Source organism: Barbus barbus (assembly GCF_936440315.1).
Source record: "Barbus barbus genome assembly, chromosome: 28".
In the NCBI taxonomy this organism is placed as follows: Eukaryota; Metazoa; Chordata; class Actinopteri; order Cypriniformes; family Cyprinidae; genus Barbus; species Barbus barbus.
Genome location: NC_136756.1, coordinates 17,940,892 through 17,968,129, shown reverse-complemented (window position 1 = coordinate 17,968,129; position 27,238 = coordinate 17,940,892). Strand labels below are relative to the sequence as shown.

Here is a 27,238-nt window from a genome sequence, read left to right as displayed (position 1 = left end):
ATCTTTGTGAATTCATTTGCAGCACTGGGGGAGGTTGCTCCTCGCCGCTGATTAGAGATCAGTTTGTGCGTCCGCTCAACCCAGAGAGTTTTCAATAGCTGTTTTAGATTCACAAAAGATAATGACTTCATTACAATCAAAATAAACTGCATTTAAATCTATGAAAAAATTAATCAAAGTTTCTAAACACTATTTGCTATATTGTCAAAGTATATGCCTCGATTGATCAACAGTAGAAGCAATGGGAGTATGAAATGTTGAAATCTGTATGCATATATAAATTGCGTTATAAAACGTTATAAATTACAGAGATAAACTCAACAGGTGGTATCAGATGAATAAATAATGAGTATGGGCTGATTTCATGTGATCTTATGCAGCGGTGAAGGATTAATTGAGGGTTCCGCCAGTTCAAATGGACTTAAAAATGTTTCTATATGTTTAAAGTAATTCCGCTACTTTTGGGACCTGTCTCTGTGTGAAAGTACCCGTATATCGCACTTAATGGCAGGTAAAGGAAAATTCCTGTTCTTAAGTCCGAGATCCACAGTGAGACTAAACAAATCCAGACTCCGCTCAGCTGTGATTCAGTGGCGGAACACAGGCTTTATTCTCAACCACTGTGGGACTTGGTGTTTCCATGGTAACTTATCCTCTATGACATTTCTCTGGCTCAGGGAGTGCGTTCATGAGCAAAAGACCCTTATCATAACCTGCTGCATCACAAAGAATGCAGAAGTTTGTATCTCCGTCTGTAAACATACACTGAGATGACATGGCAGTTTGTATTTAAAAATGCTTAAGAAACAATTTTTAACAAAAGCCATATTGAAACTATCCTAAATAATCAAAATGTTATGCAGAGCTCTCTTGTATAGACCCTTCGTTTCTCTCAAAGGCCTAAACTCCTGGAAGCATTTCTTAACACAAAAAATGTTTTAAAAATAAATAAATTCGATTTTGTCCAAATTTCACCGTAGGTTTATCCCGGTGAGTCGATTCCGATTCGTTCAGTGATCCTTACTGCAGCAAAAGTGGCGACAAGTGCCTTTTTACTGGGTTATGAGCGAATCATTATTCAACCGATTCGAGCTTTTATTAAAATCTTTCATTACAATTTGTTACAAAAACTGTTTTATTAACGCTCCAACGGTATTTTAATTGTAATCAGTCATTTTACACAATAATAATCAAATCTTACTTCGAGAACGAGATGTCTAAGTTTAAGTTTTACTTGTTCACAAACCAAATCAGCCTCGATTAGTGCCGCTCCGACTGTCGTTCAGACTCAAAACTGACTCGTTTGGAGAAAGGCGTGTTCGTTCAGTAGATCCAACCAATAAGACGTATATTTGGTTCTGATGGTTCGGACGTCAGTCACGCGCTTCAGCAAACGAATCATGTGAGTCAGTGCATGGAAGTGAACGAGAACGATTCGTTCATTTAAAAGATTCATTCAAAAACACCGATTCCTTAACAGCTCTAACTGTGATCCACTTCAAGACATTTAGCTACATGTTATGGATACAGTCTTGGATACCGTTTTTGCGTGAAAAATCATAAATTGGTGTTCACAGCAGACCACAGAATCTCAGCAGTGGAAACTTTTTAAGTCACGGAAACATTGTTCATCTGGGTTTCTGGTTCTGGATCCTTTGCTCTGTCCCAGCCAATGTAGTTTCGGTGGATCGCAGTCCCGTTTAGGCTTGGTGTTACAAGAACCGTCGTTTTAATGGTTTAAAGTATCTGTTTTCATACGCTGGCATCATCTCGTGAGAACCTGCCAACGCATTTTCTCTCCTTGGCTTCGTTATTCTTCAAGCTGAAGGAACATTTCAACAACGTCCAGTTTTAAAGGTTCTTATTAATCGTTGTATAAAGGTTTTGCAAAATGGGTTGCACGTTAAGTGCTGAAGATAAAGCAGCGATGGAGAGGAGTAAGATGATTGATCGGAACCTGCGAGAGGACGGAGAGAAAGCATCCAGAGAAGTCAAACTACTGCTGCTCGGTATGATACAGTAGACTTTCCTAATGTTTAAAAACGCAAATGCATGCTGTTTTGTGGATACAGTGTGTACCTATGTAGTTTTTCTGTCTTTTTTTTTCTTTTACGAATCGTTTTCGCGCATGTCGATTGTCTTCAGTAATGCAAAGTGGTCCAAAAAGTGAACTTTTCACTGCAGATTGTCATGTTAAAATTTAAGGCAGCAATTAAACTTAAGCATTCAGCTGCAATAGGCTGAAAAAGATCGACAACCTGTCGTTGAACGTTATGCAAACCTGTCGACTAAATTATAAAGTGGATTCAGAATGTGTTCTGTTTGTACTAGTCTTGGCTCAGTGTGCTGTCAAAACATGTTTCTCCTTGGTAATCCTCCCCCAGTGTCCCAAAACATCCAGTGAGCATCACATTTTATTACCATATTTAACCTACAGCATTAGGTTGCTCTGTGTGACATGAGAAGCAAACCCACACACTCACAGCAGAACAGTGGAAAGCAATGGTGTGATTTTGGCAGTATTCCAGCTATCATCGCATGGTGGAATGCAAGAGATAATAGCTGATTTGGACCTTTAGAGTGACAAAATACTGGTGTTTTGTCTGTCTGTTTGTTTCTGGATTCAGAAATTTTAGAGACAAAAGCACCCTAACTACAGGTAGATATTTTTAAATGTAATGTTTTGATCCATTTTGTTGTGTTAATTGCGTCTGTTTGTATTATTTATGGGTTGCTTTGAAAAAAAGTGCTGAATAAATGAACATAGATAGATATTCTCATAAAGTAGCAAGTGCCTTGTGACAGAGAGGTGGTTTATTAAGGAGTGGTCAAATATGGAATGACATCTGTGATTTCTGTGTGGGATTGTATTCCTTTGGACTGTGATATTCTTCTACATCCAGGTTCTCTGTCAAAACAGGTTAAAACTATAGCAGTAGATTACACAATCAGTTATAATCAGCAACTTTGTTGGTGATGTTGTCAAATTCTTATGTAATGTTTCAGACAGATTAGACATGCATATCCAAGACAGCATTCCTTTCAGTGGATCAACATTTGTGTGCATAAAAATCAAGTTATGAAACCCTTCCCTTCTTGGCATTTAAATCGGGCATTGGGGCATGTTGGAAGGGGAGGGGGTTGGCTTTTTAGTCTGGATGTGGAAACCCACGGTATGCTGGAAGTGGGGCGAGCATTTCAATGAGCCGAATATTACATGCTCTGTTAAACACAGAATGCAGTTCATAAATAAAAGCCGCTCTGAAAGAACTGTCCGAGGACGGCGAGTTCTGAGATTACAGCTGGACGAAGACCAACTCCTGTGGCCTGAGCGATCATGGTGAACTAGCCGGTCATCCTGAATTACTGATTATTTTTATATGATCTTGCTGTTTTAATACTACTGGTGAGATTAGACAGCGTGGCTACATCCCTGTAGGCAAGAGGATTGCATCTGTCTGGCAGAGTTGACTATGGATGAGTTGTAATTAGCATTGAACAATGAGCTCTAAGCTTAATCACATTGTGGGAACTCACTTGTGGCTTTTTCTTTGTGTTCTCTGTGATTCTCCTGACATCAGCAGATTCAGAGGCTATGATGACTCTACTATTACTTCTGGCTGAACTGCAATTCAAGTGGGCTGTTTAAAGGGGTACTCCACCCAAAAAATGAAAATTCTGTACTCACCCTTATGTTTTTTCAAACCTGTACGACTTTCTGTCTTCTGCAGAACACAAAAGAAGATATTTTGAAGAAAAGTAGGAACCAAACTACATTGGAGCCTATTGACTTCAATTTTATTAACAAAAAACATGGAGACATGTCTAAAAATATCCTTTTTTATGTTCCACAGAGAAAAGAAAGGCCACTGTTGTTAATCTCTTTTCATTCCACAACAGTTATATATCAGTGTTATCATTAACTAGAACAAAAACTAAAACTATTAAAATTGTTTAACTGAAAATTGTTTATTGAGTCTTCTCACTTCTGCTCTTTTTCTTATATCAACAGTTTATAGTGACCACACCTGTCAAGGACAAAAAACCCCAAAACTCGATATGACTTCATGTCACTGAAGATCGTTGTCTGTTTTACATCAGTAATGAAGAAAGAAAAAAAAAAACCTTTTCATTTTTTGCTTTCTAAAGACTATGCAGAAATCATGAAATTAATTAATTTAGTTTATTATTATTATTACTATTATTATTATTTATTTATTTATTTTAGTGTTTGAAAGGTGTTGTAGCACCTTAGCACACTTAATATTTTTCTCGCATTTGATGTGTTCAAGTTCTCCAAGGAACTTCATATTCTCGAGTTGGGAAGTCATAAGACGCCTGGTGCATTCATGTCACTTTAGTCAGAATAAGATGATGAGTGAGGAATGTGCATCAGATGTGTTTTTCATTTTTTAAGTTTGACATTTAAATTTAATCTTTATATATTTGATCATAATTGTGTAATACATTCAAATTGTGTACATGTAACACGTAATAAGTTTTATTTTAAATGAAAAAATTCATTAAACAACAAATTTAGCATCAATACAGATTGTGTTCCTGACACTGACAAGCCCCCAAATCTGAAACTCTTGTCTTTCAGAAAGTTCAGAGTTTCCCACTTGTAATTACGACATTGTGGAAAGATCATATTTATGAGTTGAACTCACATGAATGCCACTATCTGTTAAAAAAAATCCTTTTGTCTTCCACAGAAAAACATTTTTGATTTGAACTCTCCATTTAACTGTCGGTTTCTGAAAGAAACTTTTTGCTTGTCAGCCGAGGGATGATTTCTCAATGTAAAATTAGAAAATTAGAAATTTCCATTTGATAGCACCATGATTATCCCACATGAGGATATTGCTCGGTAGGGGGTTTGTCCTCAAGGGTCAGCTCACTGTTCAATGTAAACATGCACTATTGAAAATCAAAAATAAATAGCTGAAGAAAAAAAGATATAAATCATAAAGCATGGCTCTGCTCAGCTGGGGTTGATAAAAGTGGCCATCTTAACCACACTGCACATGACACTGCAGCTAACTGTATAATTACAGTCGGAGTAAGTCATTCACACACCCATTCAAACGTTCACAGATGTGTATGTGGAGATCTTGGCTGTGCCGCACAGAACCAGTGCAAGACCTGATGCTCGGACAGCATCCAGGCCATGTGTGGCTGTGGCTCTCTCTCAAGTGGCTGTAAATGCAGAGCTGTGGTTATTAGGATAAAGTGTGGAAGTTCTGATCTGGGACCCAGTTTGTGTGAAATGAATGATTACATTGATCCTTAATCAGTGCTCTCACAATGAGAACCTCCAAATGGGTGGTTTATTTGTTGATTGATTGATTGAATCATTCATGTAGACCAGCTGCTTGTTTATTTTACTTTGTAACACATGTAACAGTTTTTTTAACATTTTTGCAATAATATACAGTAAACTTTATATATTTGATCCAAAGCAAAATCTATACTATTGTTGTCAGATTTGTATTGCTGATTTTACTTCCAGTATGCAAATGAGTGTCTTTAGTGAATCATTTTATCCAGTTCATGCAAGACTTAAAGGGATAGTTCAGCCAAAAATGAAAATTTTGTCATCATTTACTCCCCCTTAAGTTGTTTCAAACCTGTGCATTTTTTTTTCCCTGTATAACTTGAAAGAAGATATTTTGAAGAGTATGGGTAACCAAACAGTTTCTGCTCCTCACTGACTACTTTAGTACTTTTTCAGTACTATGGAAGTCAATGGGAACCACATTCTTCTAAATAACTTATTTTGTGTTCAACAGAAGAAAGAAACTCATACAGGATTAAAACAACTTGAGGATGAGGAAATAATGACAGAATATTAATTTTAATGATTCATGCACAAATTGAACTGATTCAACTTTTTTGGGTGAACTGCTCCTTTTAAAAAAATGACTAACCCACATCCGGCTTGCTCAACTGTACACTGGTGGAAAGGTCAATAGGTTTGTGTGTTCTCAATCTGTTTGGCAATTCCAGACCTGATTTTCGTGAAAACTTTGTTTGGCTCAACCATTGATAACTCATTGACCTTTTACTTGTGCCAAGGCCTCATCAGACGTGGCAGAATGTTTTGGCCATCTCACTCTCAGCTGCAGCATGCCTGTGGTTCAAGACTCTCAGAAGAAATTTTCCACATGATTCTCTAGCCCCCAAGACCCACAGTTATTCCTTCACAATGCCATAAATTTGGGCTAATATGGCAGCAAACCACACCTCAGAAGCAGACATTATTGATCTAACCCTTAATGTGTCCTACAGTAAATTTGCTGCATGTAACCGTCGGCACAAAAAATCCTGAAGATTGAACAGTTGACCAACTGTTACTGGACTGAATTTTTTTACCAGAATGGCAAGCCAAAGGATGTTTTTAATTCAAGTCTTATTCATTTTAATAGAAAAATGTAGGTATGTAAAAGTGATTTGTAGGTTACTCCATATAAAAAATGTGCTAAAAATGTAATGCGATACCTACTAAATAGCATATTAATGTAAACTGTTATGTAAACTATGCTAATATTCATTTCACTTGTCAGCTGAGAAGTAAAGCATTGGATTACATACACGCCATGTGTCCACTGGCCTGTTTGCTCATGTTTGTACAAACATCTTTTTATGGTGTGTTAGTTAATAAGCCATTTAAGTGAGTCATTTGACTTGGTTAAAAAAAGTTCACCTCAAGTTCCTCACAAACACTTCGGCTGGGGGAACTAACATCAGACAAATCTTTCATCTTCAGGGCATTTAATCTCACCGTATGGCAAGCACAACCCAAAATAGAGAGCTCGTTCTGCAGCTCATGCTGGGCTTGTGATGTGGGAGGCAGAGGTTGAAAGCTTCTATTCATCTAATGCAGACCTTCTCCTGAGCGTGTGATGTTTGGGGTCAGGCAAATAAACTGCATTTATCGATTTGCCATATCAACCTCATCAACAACATTCTGTGTTGTTTGTGCTCTTTTAGGTGCTGGGGAATCAGGGAAGAGCACAATAGTTAAGCAAATGAAGTGAGTGTTTTGATTTTTTTTTTAATCTTTTAATTTTCTTTATGCTGATATGCACGAATGAGACTGGTAGTCAATGTTCCCTCTACTTTTTGTTCTCACTGTGCAAAACATTTGGGCACACTTTTCGGCCACCATGATATACAGTATAATGGTAAAAGAATTATATTGCACATAATTATTTATTTGATTTCATAATTATTAATTGCATATTGTATTATTTTACATTGTATGGATTTATATTGTACATAAACTTATGTGCATATGTGCATGCATATTATATGCAATATAAATATATTTAGTATAGTTTTAGTTAATAATTATACATATATAATATATGTATAATTATTCTTATATATATACATACACACACACACAGTAAAATTCTGGTTCATAATTTTTATATATAATACTATTATAGCCTACTATTATACTAAAATAAGCCTACTAAAATAATATTTTACTATTACACTATTATCAAAATAAATAAGTCATTGTATATAATATTTTAAGTATATCTATAAAATGTTATAATTATTATTGTTATTCTATTATATATATATTGCTGTTAATATTATATTGTATATTGTTATATTAATAGTATATACAATTTATATGTATATATTATACAGTGATTTCTGTTTGTTTGTTTGTGTGTGTGTGTGTGTGTGTGTGTGTATACCATATGTATATATCTGTATGTATGTGTGAACTCACAAACACGCACACGTACATAATTTGTTATATAAAATTATCAGAACATATATAAACATTCAAATAAAATTTTTCCCCATTTATTTACTTCTTGAACTGAATTTTTTAGTTTGTGCAGCACCACCATTAGAATTCATCATCAAGGCCGCCTGTTCACAGAGCTTAGAGGGAACATTACTGGCAGTTATTATTGGATTTTGTTGATTTAATTGTTTTGTTTGATGTGCAGTAGATGTCCTTATCTGATTTGTTTTACTTAAGGATCATTCATGAAGATGGCTACTCAGATGAGGAGTGCAAGCAGTATAAAGTCGTGGTTTATAGCAACACTATTCAGTCCATCATTGCCATTATCAGGGCCATGGGCCGCTTAAAGATCGACTTTGGGGATCCTGCAAGAGCGGTAAGATAAATAAATAAAAACACTTCTCTCATCTAGACTGTGTAGTGCTGGAATTTGAGTACAGTGTTGCCTATAAAATTCACCCACTGGTCAACCACTTTTTCAGCCTTCCCAGAACAAAAGTATATCGGATCATTTATAAAATCATGACACTATGTACCACGATAATTGGTCACCACTTCTAAATGCACTGAGAATCCTGTGATGTTTTCCCACAATGATTTTCACCAAATTAACAAGGAAGAATGATATTATATTCAGCAATATACATAGAAATAAATAGGATATAAAAGATAACAGATATAAGAAGAGATATAAGAAATGCCATGAAGGAAACATTTTTGATGGACACGATAAATATTTTTTTCAATTCAGAAAGAAATATTATTCCTGAATTGAGTACAAGAAAATAATAGAAATAAAAAATAAATTAACTGTAAATTTAACAATGTATTTCTAACTGCTACCACACAAAAATAAACATCTAGCACAGCTAGTGTAGCTTCAGTCATGAACTTATGATGTATATTTGAATAAATCAGTCAAAAAGATTCATGTGAGATTGGTTTGACGATTCATAGATAACAAACTCTACAACTGAAATTGACTGACAGCTTGTCTTGTGTCATAGTAGCATTAATGGAGACCAGTTTTCAGACTATCTTCTAATGTTGTTCTGTTTAAAATCAGGACGATGCTCGGCAGCTCTTTGTGCTCGCCGGCACTGCAGAGGAAGGAGTCATGGCCCCTGAGCTCTCCGGGGTCATCCGCCGGCTGTGGAAGGATGAAGGAGTGCAGACGTGTTTCGTCAGATCACGAGAGTATCAGCTCAATGATTCAGCAGCCTAGTAAGTGCACTTGAGTATTTGGTTTAACTTTAGCAAATATTATTTTTACTTTCAGTACATTTGGTTTATTGTATCATAATTTGTCTCCAGAGAATCATGCTTTTGTTTGAAGTGATTGATTAACAAGAAATTGGTTTTTGGTTTCCTAAATGGAAAAGATTCAGGTCGAGGCACGGTTGTACGGCTGACCAAGATCCATCTTGCTTGTGCAAACGTGTTCAGCATTTTTTCAGTAGCCCCTCACTGCAGAACAAAGATCCAGGGGGTGGGGTTGGATCCACATCTAGGGGGTGGAGATTGGTAGGTTTAGGGGTGGAGATGGGTGGGTTTAGGGATCAGTGGGTGGAGACGGGTAGGTTTAGGTATATGTAAGGTGGGAGAAGTTGGATCTAGATCCAACCACGCCCCCTGGATCTTGTGTTCTGCAGTGAGGACCATCTCCATTTTTTACCTGGTAGATTCCAGCTCATTGACTGGGGGGAAATTTGTGGCTTTCTGAATTGCACAACATTTTTTTCCTCAGATTTTTCCATGTTACAGTCATTCTTTCGCTCTGTTTTCAGCTTTGGTAGCCACTAAGAATGTTTCCATTGATAATAATCAAGAGCGAAGTTCTTTCCTCTCAGTGAACTCATGCTTTGATGCAGCAGAACTATAGAGCTGAATTTTCTAGTGAGAGAGAAGCTTTGTGCTCTGTGATATAGCAAAATCAGAAGGGGGGTTGTTGTGATGAAAACATCTATATTTTTGCAACAGCAGTGCTTTGGTAACATCAGGCCTGTATTGCAGTGATTCTCATTTTTGCACCCCCTCCCCACCAATCAGTCAATCAGTATTTATTTCTATAGCGCATTTAAAAATGACACATGCAGGTTGACAAAGGTGCTTTGCACACCCAAAATACAAAACAATTTTTACACATATACAATAAAAAACATCACTATCCATTTCAATGCATCTAAGGACAGTTATATGCAAAAGAGTAAAGATCCGTCTTCAAATGAGTTTTAAAACACTCAATGGAGTCACAGGATCCAATATGGAGATTTTTTGGTTTCCTGAATGGGAAAGATTCACCACCATAATCATTTGGTATTCCTAATATTAGCAGAAAAGATACACTTCAGTTCAAAAGTTTGTTGCCATTGCGAGGACACAATAAATTGATCAAAAGTAAGATATTTGCAAAAATATATTTAAAAAATGCTTTTCATTTGAACTTTCTATTCATCAAAGAAGATAATATATCCTGGTTTCCACTAGTGCTGTCAAACGATTAATCGCGATTAATCGCATCCAAAATAAAGGTTTTTGTTTACGTAATATATTTGTGTGTACTGTGTATATTTATTATGTATATATAAAGACCAAGTGTACCACACTAATCCTCAAAAGTGAAGCCATCGCGTCTGGATCGCCCCCAGGTGGCTGGTCCCAGTATAAGTCATAAACCCTGCGCACTCCATGTAATCTAATGGGACGTGAGACAAACTAAATAATTCAATTTCACTTCAAATATTTTGTTTTCAAAGATGGTTTTTGTCATTTTATGTAGATTTTATCTCACCGTTGTAAGTTCAAGTGTTCGTTTTTTAAATAAGTTTGGTTTTAGTTAGTTAAGTGATGCTATAAAATTTAAAGAGGGTCAGGGGTGTGTGTTTGCGATCGATCGACGGGAGTGTGGGCGGGACGCGGCTCCACTTCGCTCTCTACTGCGCAGACTCTGGTCCTAAATCAGCGCAATATGGCCGCGTCCCCTATTGGGACAATGGCAGCTTCACTTTTCTTCGTCCATCTTTTTTACACTCCATGATAAAGACACACACATACAGCATATATTTTGAAAATATTTACATGTATTTGTGACATATTTTCTGAAATATATGCATGCATGTGTGTGTATTTATATATACATAATAAATATACACAGTACACACAGATATGTTATGTAAACAAAAACTATTATTTTGGAAGCAAATCATGCGATTAATCGCAATTAATCTTTTGACAGCACTAGTTTCCACAGACATATTAAGTGGTACAACTGTGAGTAATGGCTGCTGAAAATTTAGCCTTTCGATAACGGGAAAAACATTTTAAAATATATTAAAATTGAAAACAGTTATTTTACTTTACTTACTTTTTACTTTTGTCATTTAGCAGACGCTTTTGTCCAAAGCGACTTACAAATAAGAAAAAGTAACTAAAACTAAAAAGTTACAACTCTATAAATACTATCTACCCACATATTTAAGAAAATAAAGAAATTAAATAAAATTAACACATGCATATAACAACAACATTTCAATAATAAACATATCAATGAAAAAATTAAATAAAAAGCTACTACTATCCCTTGCCGGTGTCCCTGCCCGGTGGAGTCGCACGGTAGAGTCGATGGTCTTTACACTCTTTACTTTTTTACTTTTGTCATTTAGCAGACGCTTTTGTCCAAAGCGACTTACAAATAAGAAAAAGTAACTAAAACTAAAAAGTTACAACTCTATAAATACTATCTACCCACATATTTAAGAAAATAAAGAAATTAAATAAAATTAACACATGCATATAACAACAACATTTCAATAATAAACATATCAATGAAAAAATTAAATAAAAAGCTACTACTATCCCTTGCCGGTGTCTATTAGTTATTTTAAATGGGAATATTTCACAACATTACTCTTTTTACTGTATTTATGATCAAATAAATGCAGCCTTGATGAGCATAAATAACTTCTTTCAAAAACATTTTCTCACGGATCTTACTGACCCCACACTTTTAAATGATGGTGTTTGTTTTTATGTTACGTCTTCTCTTAAATTAATAAAAAAGGGTGGTTGCTCCAAAAAACATAAAAATATATTAAATATTCATGCAGATCTCAGAACAGGTGCAACCTTTTTAAATATGTTCCTTCCAACTGCTGGGACTGTTCACGTAATAGACACTGCATGATAATGTGGTAGTCATATTAACTCCCAGAGAAAATAAACAGGTTTTGATTTGGTTTTTACAATGTTCTTCTAAATGCTCTTTAAATCATCCTGACATTTTCACTGTTGTTTTTAAAATGGTTTCAATCAAAATGCTCAGTCCACTTTTTTTCTCTTGTCCAGCTATCTGAACGATCTAGATAGGATATCCCAGCCCACCTACATGCCCACTCAACAAGATGTGCTGAGGACTCGAGTCAAGACCACTGGCATTGTAGAAACACACTTCACCTTCAAAGAGCTCTACTTCAAGTAAGTGCCTTTCTCTCTTTTTTTCTTCTTTATTTCTCTTTCTTTCTCTCTTTCTTTCTATGTCCTGATCACTGTAAACTGCTTGTGTCTGCACAGGATGTTTGATGTTGGTGGCCAGCGTTCAGAACGGAAGAAATGGATCCATTGTTTTGAAGGCGTCACTGCTATTATCTTCTGCGTGGCGCTCAGCGACTATGACCTGGTGCTAGCTGAGGATGAAGAGATGGTGAGTTTCCTTCATCATCCTGAAGTGAGCCCTATAGAACTAAATCAGAATGGCAAACTAGTCTGTTAACAAGATCATGGGGCCAATTCATTTGATATGATGGATTCATGAAAATATAGTCAAATATTATAATCGCTGAGAAAAGCTACTTCCAGATCTTAGTATTTCAGCTCCACTGGGGATGTTCCATTTGTCCTGGTTGTGTTAAAGTGATTTCATCATAGCTCCTGGAAAAGGCGCATAGTTTCCTCATGAGACCTAATTTCTTAAAATACACTGACTATTTTTCCATACAAGGATGATTTGAGGTTGCATATTGATTTTCAGTGGAGTCAATATGCACAATGTTAGAAGGAATTAACCCTTGATTCTATTGCGGCTCTGGGTTTATTTCTTTTTTTCATATGTAGTTTTTGAAAATCTCAGCTCTCACTTGTCAAACCAAACAATGTGCAAACAAATGTTAAACATTAGTCATGTGGTGATCTCTATGTGTCCACAGAACCGTATGCATGAGAGCATGAAGCTTTTTGACAGCATCTGCAACAACAAATGGTTCACAGACACATCCATCATTCTCTTCCTCAATAAGAAGGATCTGTTCGAGGAGAAGATCAAAAGGAGTCCACTTACGATATGCTACCCAGAATACTCTGGTGAGAATATTGTCCTTATGAGTGAAGGGATATTTAGTGGTTTAAATAACATGCAGACATTGGTAGTTTGCACTTAAACACTGAATTTATATGTGGTGAATGATGATGCACACTCAGGAAGAGGTTTGTTTCAGGACAGTATATGCAACAATACTTGTATTATTCCTGATAACTTGATCTGTTTTTTGGTTCAGTCCCGGAAAACATGAACTATTTAAATCATGTCTAAAATTAGATGGATCTGCAGATAATCAGTAAGTCATAATTTTACTCAAGCATCATTATATTGGTAGAGGCTTTAGGGCAAAAGGCAGAGTGCATGAGTTATTGCTTGTTTATAAAAAGTTATAAAATTAAGTAGGGACTATGTGAGGTTAAGTTTGAACAGCCTATCAGAAGAGGGGAGCTATTCGTTTTCTAAGCACTGTGGAAAAAACTCTGTTTTGTGTCTGCTAGTCGTCATCCTTCAGGGCTAGGAGAAAGTCTTTTCGGTTTGGAGATGTTTTAATGTCTCTCTTGGTCTTTATATTTTAAACACAAGTACATTTACAGATGTTGGTTTGTCCTCAGCTTATTTCATTAAACTCATTCATGTATGAAAAGTGGCACAGTTTATTTTGCCAATGGGCTGGACCATAAGTAGAAACTTTTGCCTCACTTCATTTTTTTATGCTTTTTTTCCTCAGTTGGTCAGAACAAACATGGCAGACTTGTTACTTGTTCAGATGACAGTATACGGTGAAAAATCTTATTTGGGTCACATATTCCAAGATGTAGGCTAGAATCTGTGATTGCGAAGTACAGTAAATATCCACACCGGTGTGGTGACTGACAGATTGACACACATGCCGGCGCACAAACCACGCAAGCAAGATAATTCCGCAAACAGCTGCAATTGCAGTTTTTCAAACAGAGATGGTGACAAAGAGGCAAAATTTACAGACTGCAGATTTAAATATCTTTACTGTCACTTTTGATCAATTTAATGCATCCTTGCTGAGTAAAAGTAAAATAAATAAATAAATATCTTTTACCCCAAACTTTGGAACGGTATTGAAAATCACACAAATCTTACACTCATCTTTGTTGTGTGACGTTCAGGAACAAATACATACGAGGAGGCAGCAGCATACATCCAGTGCCAGTTTGAGGATCTGAACAGAAGAAAGGACACAAAGGAGATCTACACACACTTCACTTGTGCCACAGACACCAAGAACGTACAGTTTGTGTTTGATGCGGTCACTGATGTCATCATCAAGAATAACCTCATAGAGTGTGGCCTCTATTGAAGCATCATCTGTCTGCTGAGGTAAGTGCAGCGAAAGAGAAAAGTGCCTACAGGACAGAATGTAAAGAACACAGTGGAGCGTTTTCACAGTGTGCATATTTATCTGTGCACATATTTTCACACTAAAGTTATGATTCATTATTTGCACTTATTTTTCTTCTAAATTTAGAATATAAAACCATACGTATTGAAACCCACAGACCCTGGTGATTTTAAAAACATGAAATGTGTTCATTTGAAATGTGTTTCATATATATTATTATTATTATTAAGACATGTTTTTTATTTACAGTTATTTATGGAAGATTTCCGAGGTTCACTGACCGGTTATTCCTGGTTTTGTCTGTTTCCTCTGTTGGCGAATAAGTGAGAGAAACTTCCTCCCTGCTGCATGCACTCTTCACACTAAATGCAGTACCTATGCCCATGCCCTTTTCCCATATCCTTCTTAATAACAATCTGTTATGGACATTATTTCTTTTTCATTATTTTATTGCAAAACGGCTTCATTCTGTTAATTTCCTGTTTCCTCTATAGGTATTACATGGCACCACTATGCATAGATCATAATCCACAATAGACAGTAATATGTGTCTATAAAACCTCAGTTGGATCAAATATCTTTGTTTTTGTTTTTTAACACAACAAACAGCAAGATTTTTGATTAGAGTGCTTTTAATAACAATGTATCAGTTCTTATGGGAAAGTTACCATTTTGCCATGTTTTTCATAGCGATTACTTAGCTAATTTATTCACTTTTAGGTCTGTCTTTAAGTTTGCATGTATTTGCATACTTCTCAGAATTAAGCCGCTAGTGTGAGAACTATTGTTGTATATTGTGTTATATTATTGTCATACCTTTAGTAATTCACTGCCCAATCACACAGCAACAGTACACCATTGATTTTTTCACTGATTAGACATGGATCACTTTATATAACACTTTATATAACCCACTATTTTTGTATCTCTTGAAGACCAGTACAGATGTGAACGCATGTTTTTCTCACAGATACATTTCTGAATGGTTCAGAAATAATGACCCTCTGTTGGGTCAAGAACACGTGGGAACATGATGGCCAGCTTTGCATTCTAGATGGAGTACAGATTTTACAAGACTTGTTTGATGTGTTTTTGTTTAATCCTGTGGATTTCAGTATTTTTAAACAAACTGACACAATGTGATCTGGTTTTTAATACCTGTATTTAATATGAAAAGTGTTGACATCAAGTCAGATGTTGCTTCCAGAACATGCCAAACAGCCAGAGTTACCTGCATGTGCAAGAAAGTATGGTATTCCAATTCTGGTACATTCATGTACTCGGTCTGGATTCATGCAACAATCTGGGATTTCTTTTCTATATCAATGTGCGTTATTTTACTTAACTATTTCAGCTGTTTGAAACATGTAAATGCAAATGAACAACTAACATTAATGATAGCACTGAATCACTAATAAGCTAATAACCTGGTTTATTTAGTTTTCCGAAAACCATTTTATTGAGTATTATTTCAAACCTGTTTGGTTTAATGGGCTTTTCTGATCATATGTAACTCTGCAAAGTACAATGTCAACAATTGCTGCAGTTTTGAGAAAATACATATGTAATCAAATTACCTTTGTTTAAGGAAACATATAGTATACACACAATCCTGATCAGAAATGATCTACAACACCGGAGTTGAAAATAATATTTTAATTTTAGTCTTCGATGTTCAAACAGTGAAAGCAAATTTTTCCTAAGAATCATACCTAAACTTATTTTATTTGGCTTGTTTTAATGAGATTGTGTTTCTTATCTAATACTTCAAATGGTTCTTTTATTTCCTGCTGTTCCAGTTTCTCTGATGGTGCCTGTGGCTCTAAATATGTATATATGTGTAGTCTCACGATTGTTAGATATCTTTACTACTCATTTTTGCTGTCATGAAGACACCTGTTTTTGATTATATAATACTTTTAGCAAAAAGAGTGTTTTGTACTGTGGTTCATCTAAAATTAGCTCTGACACAAAGGGTCGGTGTTTGAAAATCCTAATTAAAACAATGTAAGGTCGGTGTTTTGTGAAAGTGCGCAATTACAGTAACGCTAATGGCCAGTCATTTGCAGCACATAATAGTAATTCAACACCAGCAACCAGTCAAATTGATGTAAGTCTTTATTTCATGTGCCTACATTTACATTCCAGAACATCTCCACAAATTCAGACCTCAGGTTTTAAACAAAGCAACAAGCCATTCTAGAATTTTCACTTGTTACTGTAATACTGTATCATAAATATATAGATTTATGTCTCCATATTTTATATAGAATCTTTTTTGAAACAGATTTTTGTTCCTACTCTTATTTACAAAACATACTGCCCTACTGTATTTGGGGCTGAAAAAGAAACGTCTTTCATATATTGTGTGAGCTGGCTGAATTCAAACAATCACGTCTTGCTGATGTGCAAGTTTTAACTCTCTCAAAGGGAACCAGATGCTGTACATATAAGAATGTTTCTAATTGCTACCATGGGATCTGATGGGGTCCCACTTCAGTTTCTTTAATACAGCAACATTTAATTCCATTAAATTTACTTTTCTTTTTCTGGAAATGAATGGAAAAACATCTAACAGTCAAACCTCTATAGGTTTAACATTAAACACGTTGAGAGGAAGCTTCTCTACAAGCATCAATAACTCATAGCATCAAAAGTCCCCTTTCTTTGGTAATCCTTCTCTCGTTCTCTCTACTAGTGGTTTGACAGGAAATGTTTTAGAGTCCCTTGGAAGGGGAGAGGCCATTAGTCTAATCTGGATCTAGACTCTGAGGTTTGGTTAAGTTGTTGAGGTTGTTCTTTGGCCCGGGGATTCGCTGACCACACTTGACTGCTTGCTGTAGAGTTCACCTTTATGCCACCCGTGGATGTTCTTTTGTTACTGTGGCAACTTCACCAGAGTAAATCCAATCATGCTGGTGGGGATAGGGCAGAAAGATCTGAAAAAAAAAAAAGTGAAGATTTTTTTTTAAGTAAATTCTTAAAGAATTCTCCACGAAATGATTTGATGGAACTTTCTTAAATCCATCTACACTGGAAGCATGGAAGTGTTATGCCATCTAAGCATGTTTACTAACATGAACCATGCTGATGTTGGAAGTATAGATAATAAAAATAGAAATGGAGCATTCATCAACTGAAGGTGATGGGTGTTATCTACTTATAACGTTCCGTTTGCATCCAGTGTAGACAGAGTAAGAATCGGCTTTGTTTTTTTTAGGGAACGTACCTTTGAAAAAGTCGATAGTTTAGAACAGACCGCAGTCCTTAAGGTTTTCTTTGATGATAATGTCTGTCACAGCGTTAAACACGATCTCGACGTTCTTTGTGTCTGTGGCACAGGTCAAGTGTGCATAGATCTCCTTCACTCCCTTCTTCATGTTCAGATCTTGAAATTGAGCCTTGATGTAGTTGCTGGCATCTTCATATGTGTTTGAACCTGTAAAATCAGGATATTCAACATCATATTTGGTGGGCATATTCAATAAAGGTTGTTTATGAGCTATGATGCTCATTCATACTGTTGAAGATGAAAAGCCATTTCATTCGTTTACTCACTTTGACCTTCTATCTTTGAATTTTTGAAGAATATTCTGATGACTATTTCAATATAATGATGTGAATGACTGTGAAGTTACAAACACAATGCAAAAACACAATAAAAGATCCAAACCAGCCATAAGAAGCCATATCAGAAAACAGACTGAATTTAAGTCATTATTTCCATTACTTCCAGTGAGCTGTTAACCATTCGAAGAGTTCAATGAGTTCATTTAAAAGATCGGGCTCAAAAGAAGGATTCATTTGTAAATCAGACATAGTCTCTCATGAACGTGCCAAGGAGAGCTACAGCTAGGGCAAATCAAGGTTACTAACTTAAATTAAAATCTGTACCAAACGAAAAGCTATCATATGGTTTCAAAAGAGTGACAAGTTATATGGACCTCTTTTATGATACTTTTGTGGTTCTTTGCTTTCATTCTGTAGCTTCCTAACCCAAGTCCTCATTTGCCTTCAGTATATTTAAAAGAATGCCCAGGATGCTTTCTTGAACATTTTTAGAAGTTGTGTTCTACAGAAGAAAGGCATACAGATTTGGAATGGATTGAGTGTGAGATAATTCATTTTTGGGTAAGTTTAAAGGTGGTGTGTTTATTTTAAAGACCTCACTCACCATCATAATCAGGAAAACAGATATTCAGGTGGACTTTCTTGATCTTCTCCTCGAAAAGATCTTTCTTGTTGAGGAAAAGCACAATGGAAGTTGTGGCGAAGAACCTGTGGTTGCAGATACTGTTGAAGAGATGGAGACTCTCATGCATGCGGTTCTGGGGGAAACGTGAGAAATAAGATGACAGTATAAGTTGAGATGCACTGGTAAAGCTTAAAACATCACTATCAAATCCATTGTTTGGTCTCTGTGATATTTGTAATGTGAATGATCTTGTGTTCTTTGCTGATTAAAGGACGTGTAAGGACTGTTATTCGCTTTTTGAAATAAAGGTTCCAAAATGTGGTTTGCTCTGTGATGCCATAGAAGAACCATTTTTGGTTCCACAAAGAACATTTCAGTGAACAATTTTTAAAAGAACCATTTTTTCTTAGTGTGAAGAACATGTTAAAAAAATCTAAAGAAACGTATTCCACTGTAAAGAATCTTTTGTTCAATTGAAAGACAGACGGCAATAAAGAACCTTTATTTTCAAGAGCGTTGGCACTTACCACTTCATCATCTTCTACCAACACCATGTCATAAGCACTCAGGGCTCCACAGAAGATGATGCAAGTCACACCTTCGAAACAATGAATCCACTTCTTCCTCTCTGACCTCTGGCCACCCACATCAAACATCCTGCAGCCCAGTGAAAAATCATGAAATGGTTTCATTCAAAATACTGGTTCTTTTTGCTGTAGTTACACAAGATCTGCTGACACATTTTGGGTCTTGAGTTTCTTTACGGAAGCAAATTTTGTGGCTCTCAGTTTTAACAAAGTATGCACAACAGTTGATTCAATCACATTAGCCAGGTAAGACACACCTGAAGTAGAGCTCTTTGCAGGAAAACTGTTCCTCAATGATACCAGTAGTCTTGACTCGAGATCTCAGCACATCCTGCTCAGTGGGGAGGTACTCAGGTTTGCAGATTCTGTCCATTTCGCTCAAGTAGCTGTTTGAGATAAGCCATAAATTAGCCATAATTTTACAGACACACCTGAATTTTCTTCTTCTAAAATCCTGAAAATCTCCAAAGCAAAAGAACGGTGTACTAGGGGTGTCAAACTCAGCCTTGATTATACATTCCTGATCCAGATAATCAAGCCCTTCAGGATTACTTGAAAACTAAAGGCATGTTAGTTAAGGCAGTGTTTGAACTAAACTCTGCAGGACTGCGACCCTCCAGAAGTTCTAATCCCTGGTATATTGCATTTTCATAATACAAAGGGAATTATAGACAATGTAACCACATCCTCAGGCGCCAATGAACTCTATAGGTATTGCTGTCCCTGTTGAGTGTTGTACTCACTATCCAGCGGAGTCGTTTAGCTGGTACTCAGCAGCTCTCTCAAACGAGGCCTGCACACCTGAATCCTTCCATAGCCTCTTGATGACATCTGCGAGCTCTGGAGGCATGCTGCCCTCCTCAATGGAGTCAGACAGGTTCTGGAGCTTCTGACCATCCTCCTGCATGAGACAAAGAAAAGGGCACTGTTAGCCATCATGCAGTGAGTTATCACTTCTTCCTATTATTAATAAGTCATGATAAAACAGGAAGTAAGAATCTTTTCTTCCTAATTGTGACATAAATCCAAGTGTGCTGGATTATCCAAAAAAAAAAAAGGTAGAACCAAAGACTTGGTTCTATGCATCAGTTGTTGATTTGATTTTAAGATGTAGAGTTTGCAGAGGCAGGCTTTAAGCGATCTAAATGTTTGGAGAAGTCCGGAATCAGCAGAGAAAAGTCTAACGATTTCAATTAGCCACTAATACGCACCCTTTAAAGCTAAAGAAGGTACACAAAGTATACCTTTTGAAAGGGTGAAAACGTTTGTACCTTTTTTCTAGAGAGTGTAGATCGTGAAAAGTTCATCCATGCATAATGTTTCATTTTTAATTTTAATGTTGAAATGAAACAGAATAGGGAATTTTCATTCCATGTCAAAATTGTGTATGTTGTTGTGTTTCACCGTGCATTTTGTTGGCATGTGAATGTCTACACACTTATCATTGGTCTTTTTGTGTTTTGGAGCTGTTTTGCAGACCTGTGCTGCTGGTGACCCAAAGTTGATGTCCAGCATCTCCATGCCTCTCATGATGGCCAGAGCAGATTGCAGGATGTTGCCAAAAATAATAGATCGAAACTCCATTTGTTCTTCTTTTGTATAACCACCTTGATGGAGAATTCTGGGGGAGAGCAACAGAATGTTTTTGATTAATGTTTTGAAGGTGAGTACTGTACACACAGTACATACAGGGTAGGCTTCACATTCACTACCATCTGCTGGTCACACATTAGCATTACAGTGTATGTAAGCACTGACATTTACAAATGCACACCAATTATTAAAGAAAAATACAATTAGAATGCATGGATGAGATTTTAATTTAACTTCAGGCTTGATAAAATATATCCTGAATTATGTGCTTCCACAGCCCGTAAAGATACAAACAGACTATTCTGAGCATATATTTTGGATGTTGCATGTGTTTAAACTCACTTCATCTGTTTTACAATGGTGCTCTTCCCAGACTCACCAGCACCTACAAGATGAAAAGAAAAATATGCAGAACAATGTATGAGCAACAAAAGAACAAACGAGGAGCCCTCAAATGCTCTTAAACTGAACTTCAGACAAGCTTCCAGCTATATTATATGCCCCTCTATGATGTTTTGCTTTTAAATTGCTAGTAAGTTTCACAAGTAACAGCAAGTAACACACTGAATTAAATGTGAAGTTTTGAAGCAGAAAGACTGAAATAGTATTTTCCTGTAAAACATACTTCAGCAATCTTTTGAATAATTTTTACAGTGTATATGATGGTTACTGACTGTAGGCCTGACGTGTTCCACAGTGCCTGAATTTAGTTATTTGAATTGTTTATTTTCTGCTCTGTGGATTTGGATTTTAATAAGTTATGTGGTAGATGATCTGTTAAGAATAAACTTATGGATTGTCATTGATGGCCAGGTCAGAGGAAGGCTCTTTAACCTGCTTATAAAGTGACCCAATTGGATTTGTGTTAGGGAAAGCTTCTCAGAAGATCACTGACACTTTGATTCGTCTTGGAGCTTCAGTCAGTCCAGGGCAAGGGGGTGGGGCTCAACCATCTCCCGTGGCAACTGTCACTCTTACATGCCCTCTACTTCCTAAGTTAACTCTAGCCGTGGAGAGAACATGCGTCATCACTGTTAGTCCATTTCAATGCTTAGTTTAGCAACTAGATTAAATTGTGCTGTCAATTTCCTAATTCTCAGGTGTGAACGCATATCAGTAGCATTATTACCACACCCTTTGGCTTTTATTGTGCAAAAAAAGTCTAAAGTGATTTGCTAATTTATTGAGAAAACTCATTTCGATAATTTACTACACAGAGATGGAAGAGTATGTATCTATAATAAGTTTAACTTCTTCTAATTTAGTATTTTATGTTGTTATTATCTGAGAACAGCAGGTTATGAACTTCCTGTTCAGACAGGAAGTGACTTATCAAGCTGCAAGAAATCAGGTCAGTACTTAATCAATGCATCTGTGCCACAGTGATTTGCTGAAATGGCTCACTGATGTAAGGTGTCTTGATGTAATAAACTGTTAGGAGCACTCAAACTGGCCTCCTTTGCTTTCCGTTCCCATTGGAAGATAAACTGGACCTGAGCTTAAGAGGATCACAGTAATCGGATTCTGGTCTTATTGTCAATATGCCACAATTCACAGTGTTCCTCAGGTTGTGATTTTTTAAGGCGACTTCATTTGCAGTGAAAATGTGGATGTGTTGCTGAAGTCAAGCTGGAAATGAACATTTTAAAAGCTAATTTAAAATAAACTTTAAATTAGACAAAAGATCATTCATGTTAAAAATGGTTAACAAAAAAAAGAGCTGATCTGCTTCACTTAATTCACATGAAAAATGCTAGTGTTGTAAATGGCATCAAATAGGTGTTATATGGTGCAAAATGGAATAATCATTTGTTAAAAAAAATGGTACGTATTCTCTTTTGTTGTATTTTAATGCTACCCCATTATGAAGTCAAACATGTCAACTGATTACAATTGTGTCATTTAATTACAAAACCACTTGTTGTCTCAAATCCTTTGTAAGTCAGATTTGTCTTAACGCTCTGCCTTAGTGCATCTATAACTCTTAATCCCTGGGAAAAATCAGATAAATAAATTTTCTCATAGTGTTGACTATTCTGAAGTCACTTTATTCTGTTCGAAACTAGTTAATGTCAATCATCAAGGATGCACATATCTTATGTTCCGAAACAATTGAAGTTCTTCTAAGATGCTAATATCTGCAGCAACTTCTTCCAGCTTACTAGTAGTGACCACCTGTTGCAGACACAAATGTACATCTGAAGCATCTGAAGCTCATTCTGGATGCAGAATCTCTTAACTCAGCACCAGTGGACTGAGGAATCAAACGAACACCAATTTCTTACCCAGCAGCAGAAGTTTGACAGTTTTTGCTTCTTTATCAGCATCTTCCTGGAGCTGTTTTTCCAGCTCTTTGGACTTCTTGGCCATTTCCTTATCCTCTGCGCTCGCTCCGCTACCCATCTCGTCGTCTGACGCTTCCCTGTCAAGTTCCTCAAGGTAAGAAATTTTGCCGGCTTCTCCTGTGCTTTGCAGAGAGAAAAATGGATACAGGTAGCCCTGTACTTTGGATCACGTGGCAGGAGGAGGGTCGCAGAAATGTTGATTCCTCTTCTAGGTGTGACTGACCTACCTCGGGATGGACGAGTGGAAAGAGACAGGCACGGAGACTGAAGAGGAATGCCTTGCTTCCTCCTTTGGTCGCTCAATCCCCTCTAATTCCTCCTTGTCCACCTCAAAAGTCTTATTTTAGGATTGGGGAGGGCTTTGCTGATCTTCCTGTGTGAACCTGCCAATCCTATTAGCTCGGCTAACAAGGACAGAAATTAAGGTTGTAAAACTTAGGACCAATGCTTCTAGTGAACTAGCTTTTGACAATGATCAGATGATAATGTGTGATCAGTTGGGGCTTGTTTGGATTTGTGGCTGATATGGTGAAGCTTTTGTTTGTTCTAGAACTGCTTCACAATATTTCAAGTTTTAGAAAAATGAGCTTTTACAGTAATGCTCATGTATAACATCTGCTTCTTCAGAATTTTTAGTCAATTGGCACCACAAAATCAACAATTTTCTTAATATTTCATTCTTTTAAATTCTGATGTTGATTTAGTTCTTAGAGGTCAGAGGATGAAGGGTTTTGCTCTTGTCCTTGGTGGACTCTTTTGTCTGAGGGGTTGACATATGTATAGCATTCTTTATTAGACACACACACACACACACACACACACACACATACACACACATACACACTAACACTCACACAACCAGTTTCACGGGTTATGTAACCCAGAGCTTGGGGGACTCGAGGTAAAGGAGGAGAGCTCACAGGTCAGTGTGTCTTGCTTCCGGGAGATGGGAGTGGTAAAGTTACCGATCTCTTCTCTAACATCATCTTTAACACCACTGAAGTGATCTTTATCTCCACCACCCACTGTGCTTAAGATAATGAATCTGTATTAACTGTCCACTATAACTCATCAATAAGATTTATTCACATTGTTTGACTACTTTAGTAATTTCCATGAGTACAATCTTAATGTTTAAGCATATAATGATATTCTAGGGAATTGTGTGCTTCTAATTTTATAGCAACAGTTTGGACAGGACCCTTTTCTATTCTAACATGACTGTGCCTCTGTGTATAAGGCAAGGTTCAAAAAGACATGATTGATTCAGTCAGTGTGGAAGAACTTGACTGGTCTGCAGAAAGCCAAGTCCTTATCCCAGCTGAACACCTCTGGTGTGACTTTAAATGCAGACCTTGAGTCAAAAACTCTTCACCAAACACCAATGACTTGTACATAAGGGTACTGTCATTTTAGACACGTCCAACCCTGTTGCAACAGAGATGGAAATACAATTTTTAAATACATGAATTATGTTTCCATCTTTGTTGCCACAGTTTTGTTAGTGCCTTTTTCTGTTCTAAAGAAGGGGGTGTCCCAACGCTTTTGTCCTTATAGTGTCTATACAAGTCATTGGTGTTTAGTGATGAGTGTCATTGGTGTTCAAATACGTTGCTCATATTTTAACTGAAGATATCTTATAGGCACGCATTCAAATTGATTGATTTTGCCTATAGGTTAAATCTATACATATAACTCATGGAATTATTAAATAACTATGACTTTATGAAGAGTAGCCCACAGCCATTTATTATATGTGTTAAGATTTTGTTAGATATGGAAACGTCAAATATTTAAAAAGAGTTCTAGCTTGACGAGGAAAAGCGGTGCAGCAATCAAAAATGTCCGTCTCGCGTATGTTCACGTAGAATACACCGATTAAATACAATGGCACGCGAAGTCGCGCTCTGAACGTCTCAAGTCCAACCAGCGCTAAATCTCTACAAAATGAATTGGACTACATGTTAACCAGAAGTCAGCAATCGCTCATTAGCGAATCATTAACTCTGCTTTCAGTTGATTTGAAACAAATCCATTTAGGCTGATTTAAAACCAGAAACATCTCCCACGCCCTCCCACTCGGTAACGCATGCTCCTCGCCTCCTTCCCCAGATGGATGATGGGAAAGAAAAACCTACCTGTGAAAGCGACATTTCAACCCACGTCACTTTGGGTAAGCAGATTTTTTCTTACTGCTTGTGGCAGGTTGTGAGCACCCAAATCCCTAAGTGCTCCCAAAAGGAATGTAGCAAGCTAATCATGGTATCCTTCTCTTCATCAGAGCCAATCTCATTAGAGTTTCTGTGGTCCAGGCCTGCCTCTAACACTCCAGCACTGCTTCCAGGCTGATGCCAAGATTACTATCCAAGGCCCTTGTGGGTCAGGGTGGGTGACAGTGGACTGGCATCGAAAGTAAAAGTTTTTATTTACATAATATATGTGTGTGTACTGTGTATATTAATTATGTGTATATAAAGACACACATACAGCATATATTTTTAAAACATGCATATATTAATACTCATATAAATTATATCATATATAAATATATTTAATATGTAAACGTAACATTTGTCTTAAATGTATACATGCATGTGTGTATTTATATATATATATATATATATACACATAATAAATATACACAATATACACATTATGTAAACAAACTTATTTTGGATGAGATTAATCGTTTGACAACACTAATGTACTGTGTGTGTGTATATATATATATATATATTTATAAATAATGCATGCATGTTATACAGTATAAAAATAATTCAGTTGAGTTGAAAATTTTTGTACATTTCATACATTTTTGACTTGTATAAATTGCTCAATCCAGTATGCTACTTGTTGTAATCCTGATTATGCATAAACAGTTGTCACCATTTTTCATGCTGATAAGCATGCACTTGAATTAATATGTGACAGAGACTGGTGCAGGAGCATCTCAACCCTGCGGTTTCAAGAGACCTGATCTGTATTCAGGCCTGACAGAATTTAAACAGCATGAGTGGTTTTCCTAGTGGAAGGACTGTTTGAATCATTAATGACTCATTCTTGCACTCATATAAAGGTGTAGCGTGTACAGTACACCTACTGTCTCTTGTGAGATCATGCACTATTGGTCATGGCACAGTGCTAGTAAACATGAGTAATATGCTCTGTCCTAATAGATGGGTGTTTGGTAAAATAAATATTCATAAGTTTTGGTGCAAACAATGTTTTTTAAATAATGTTAAACTAACAAATAATGTTATTACTACTTTCTTTTTGGATTCATTTTTGGCAATGTAGGTTTCTTGTGGCATTGATGCATTAATACAAACACCGTATCCTTGAACCAACATGAATGCATCACTCTCAGTCTCCACAAGAGGGAGGTGTAAACCCATCACTTTAACGCAGTCTGCCTGATATACACATTATCTTAGGAGGAAGGAAATCTCAACCACCATGTCTTCATAATTCTCTGACTTAACATGTTAATTTTAACCAAAGACCCTATGTTCTGTAACTTCATGGCATAAAACATCTTTTTTTTTTTTTTGCAGGAGTATAATATCAAATACATTTTTCACCTTTGGTTCTGTATGTAAGCTCATGCTAAAATGTCCAGGGCCCAATGGAGTTGCATTTTTACCATGCTGACATGTCCAGTCAGCACAGAGACAGAAAGATTATTTTATGTAAAGACCCCTTGCTGATGAGGGTCAGTCTATGCTGTCACTAGCATTTCACAGGCATTTTCTGTATAGACATGGAAAAATGAGCAGCTCATGAACTGAATTTTCTGAATTTGAATTGCAGTACATTTCAAGATGCAGAATTAGGAAGCAAATTAGAATTTTGGTAGAATTAAATAAATTTCAAATTTTTAATATTACAAATTCAATATGAATACATTATTGAACACAACATTGGCATAAGTTGTCTGTGCAATAATGTATTCATGGAAATTAACAAATAATATTAGTTGATATTAAAAATCAATATATAAGTGTGTGTGTGTGTGTGTGTGTGTGTGCATGTATGTGTGTATATATTTATATATA

The 27,238-nt window shown here is 36.4% G+C and overlaps 2 protein-coding genes across 4 annotated transcripts in view; one reads left to right on the top strand and one right to left on the bottom strand.

The window, feature by feature from the left end:
* Positions 1-16,571, top strand: part of LOC306848531 (guanine nucleotide-binding protein G(i) subunit alpha-3-like) — a 41,204-nt gene extending 24,633 nt beyond the window's left edge. The window contains exons 1-9 of one of the 2 annotated variants that reach the window (XM_079383138.1): positions 1,389-2,009; positions 6,994-7,036; positions 8,009-8,150; positions 8,841-8,998; positions 12,119-12,247; positions 12,344-12,473; positions 12,976-13,129; positions 14,231-14,441; positions 14,713-16,571. In XM_079383138.1, coding sequence (XP_079239264.1) covers positions 1,892-2,009; positions 6,994-7,036; positions 8,009-8,150; positions 8,841-8,998; positions 12,119-12,247; positions 12,344-12,473; positions 12,976-13,129; positions 14,231-14,421 — 1,065 coding nt within the window. In that variant the 5' untranslated portion in view covers positions 1,389-1,891 and the 3' untranslated portion in view covers positions 14,422-14,441; positions 14,713-16,571. Of the gene's footprint in view, positions 1-1,388; positions 2,010-6,993; positions 7,037-8,008; positions 8,151-8,840; positions 8,999-12,118; positions 12,248-12,343; positions 12,474-12,975; positions 13,130-14,230; positions 14,442-14,712 lie in introns of those variants that run through there. The other variant, XM_079383139.1, reaches the window with a different exon arrangement.
* LOC306848530 (guanine nucleotide-binding protein G(t) subunit alpha-2-like) lies at positions 16,565-25,477 on the bottom strand. 2 transcript variants are annotated; one of them, XM_079383136.1, is made up of 11 exons: positions 25,322-25,477; positions 23,411-23,587; positions 23,124-23,300; positions 21,181-21,223; positions 20,725-20,866; positions 19,989-20,146; positions 19,503-19,631; positions 19,186-19,315; positions 18,638-18,791; positions 17,693-17,902; positions 16,565-17,402 (listed from the first exon to the last, which is right to left on the bottom strand). In XM_079383136.1, exons 3-10 carry the CDS (start codon positions 23,239-23,241, stop codon positions 17,712-17,714), a joined length of 1,065 nt encoding a protein of 354 aa, XP_079239262.1. In that variant the 5' UTR covers positions 23,242-23,300; positions 23,411-23,587; positions 25,322-25,477; the 3' UTR covers positions 16,565-17,402; positions 17,693-17,711. The 2 variants fall into 2 exon arrangements, with proteins under 2 accessions (XP_079239262.1, XP_079239263.1); XM_079383137.1 differs by lacking the exon at positions 25,322-25,477 and having other exon boundaries at positions 23,124-23,305; positions 23,411-23,496.
* Between the last annotated feature and the right edge of the window lie 1,761 nt (positions 25,478-27,238).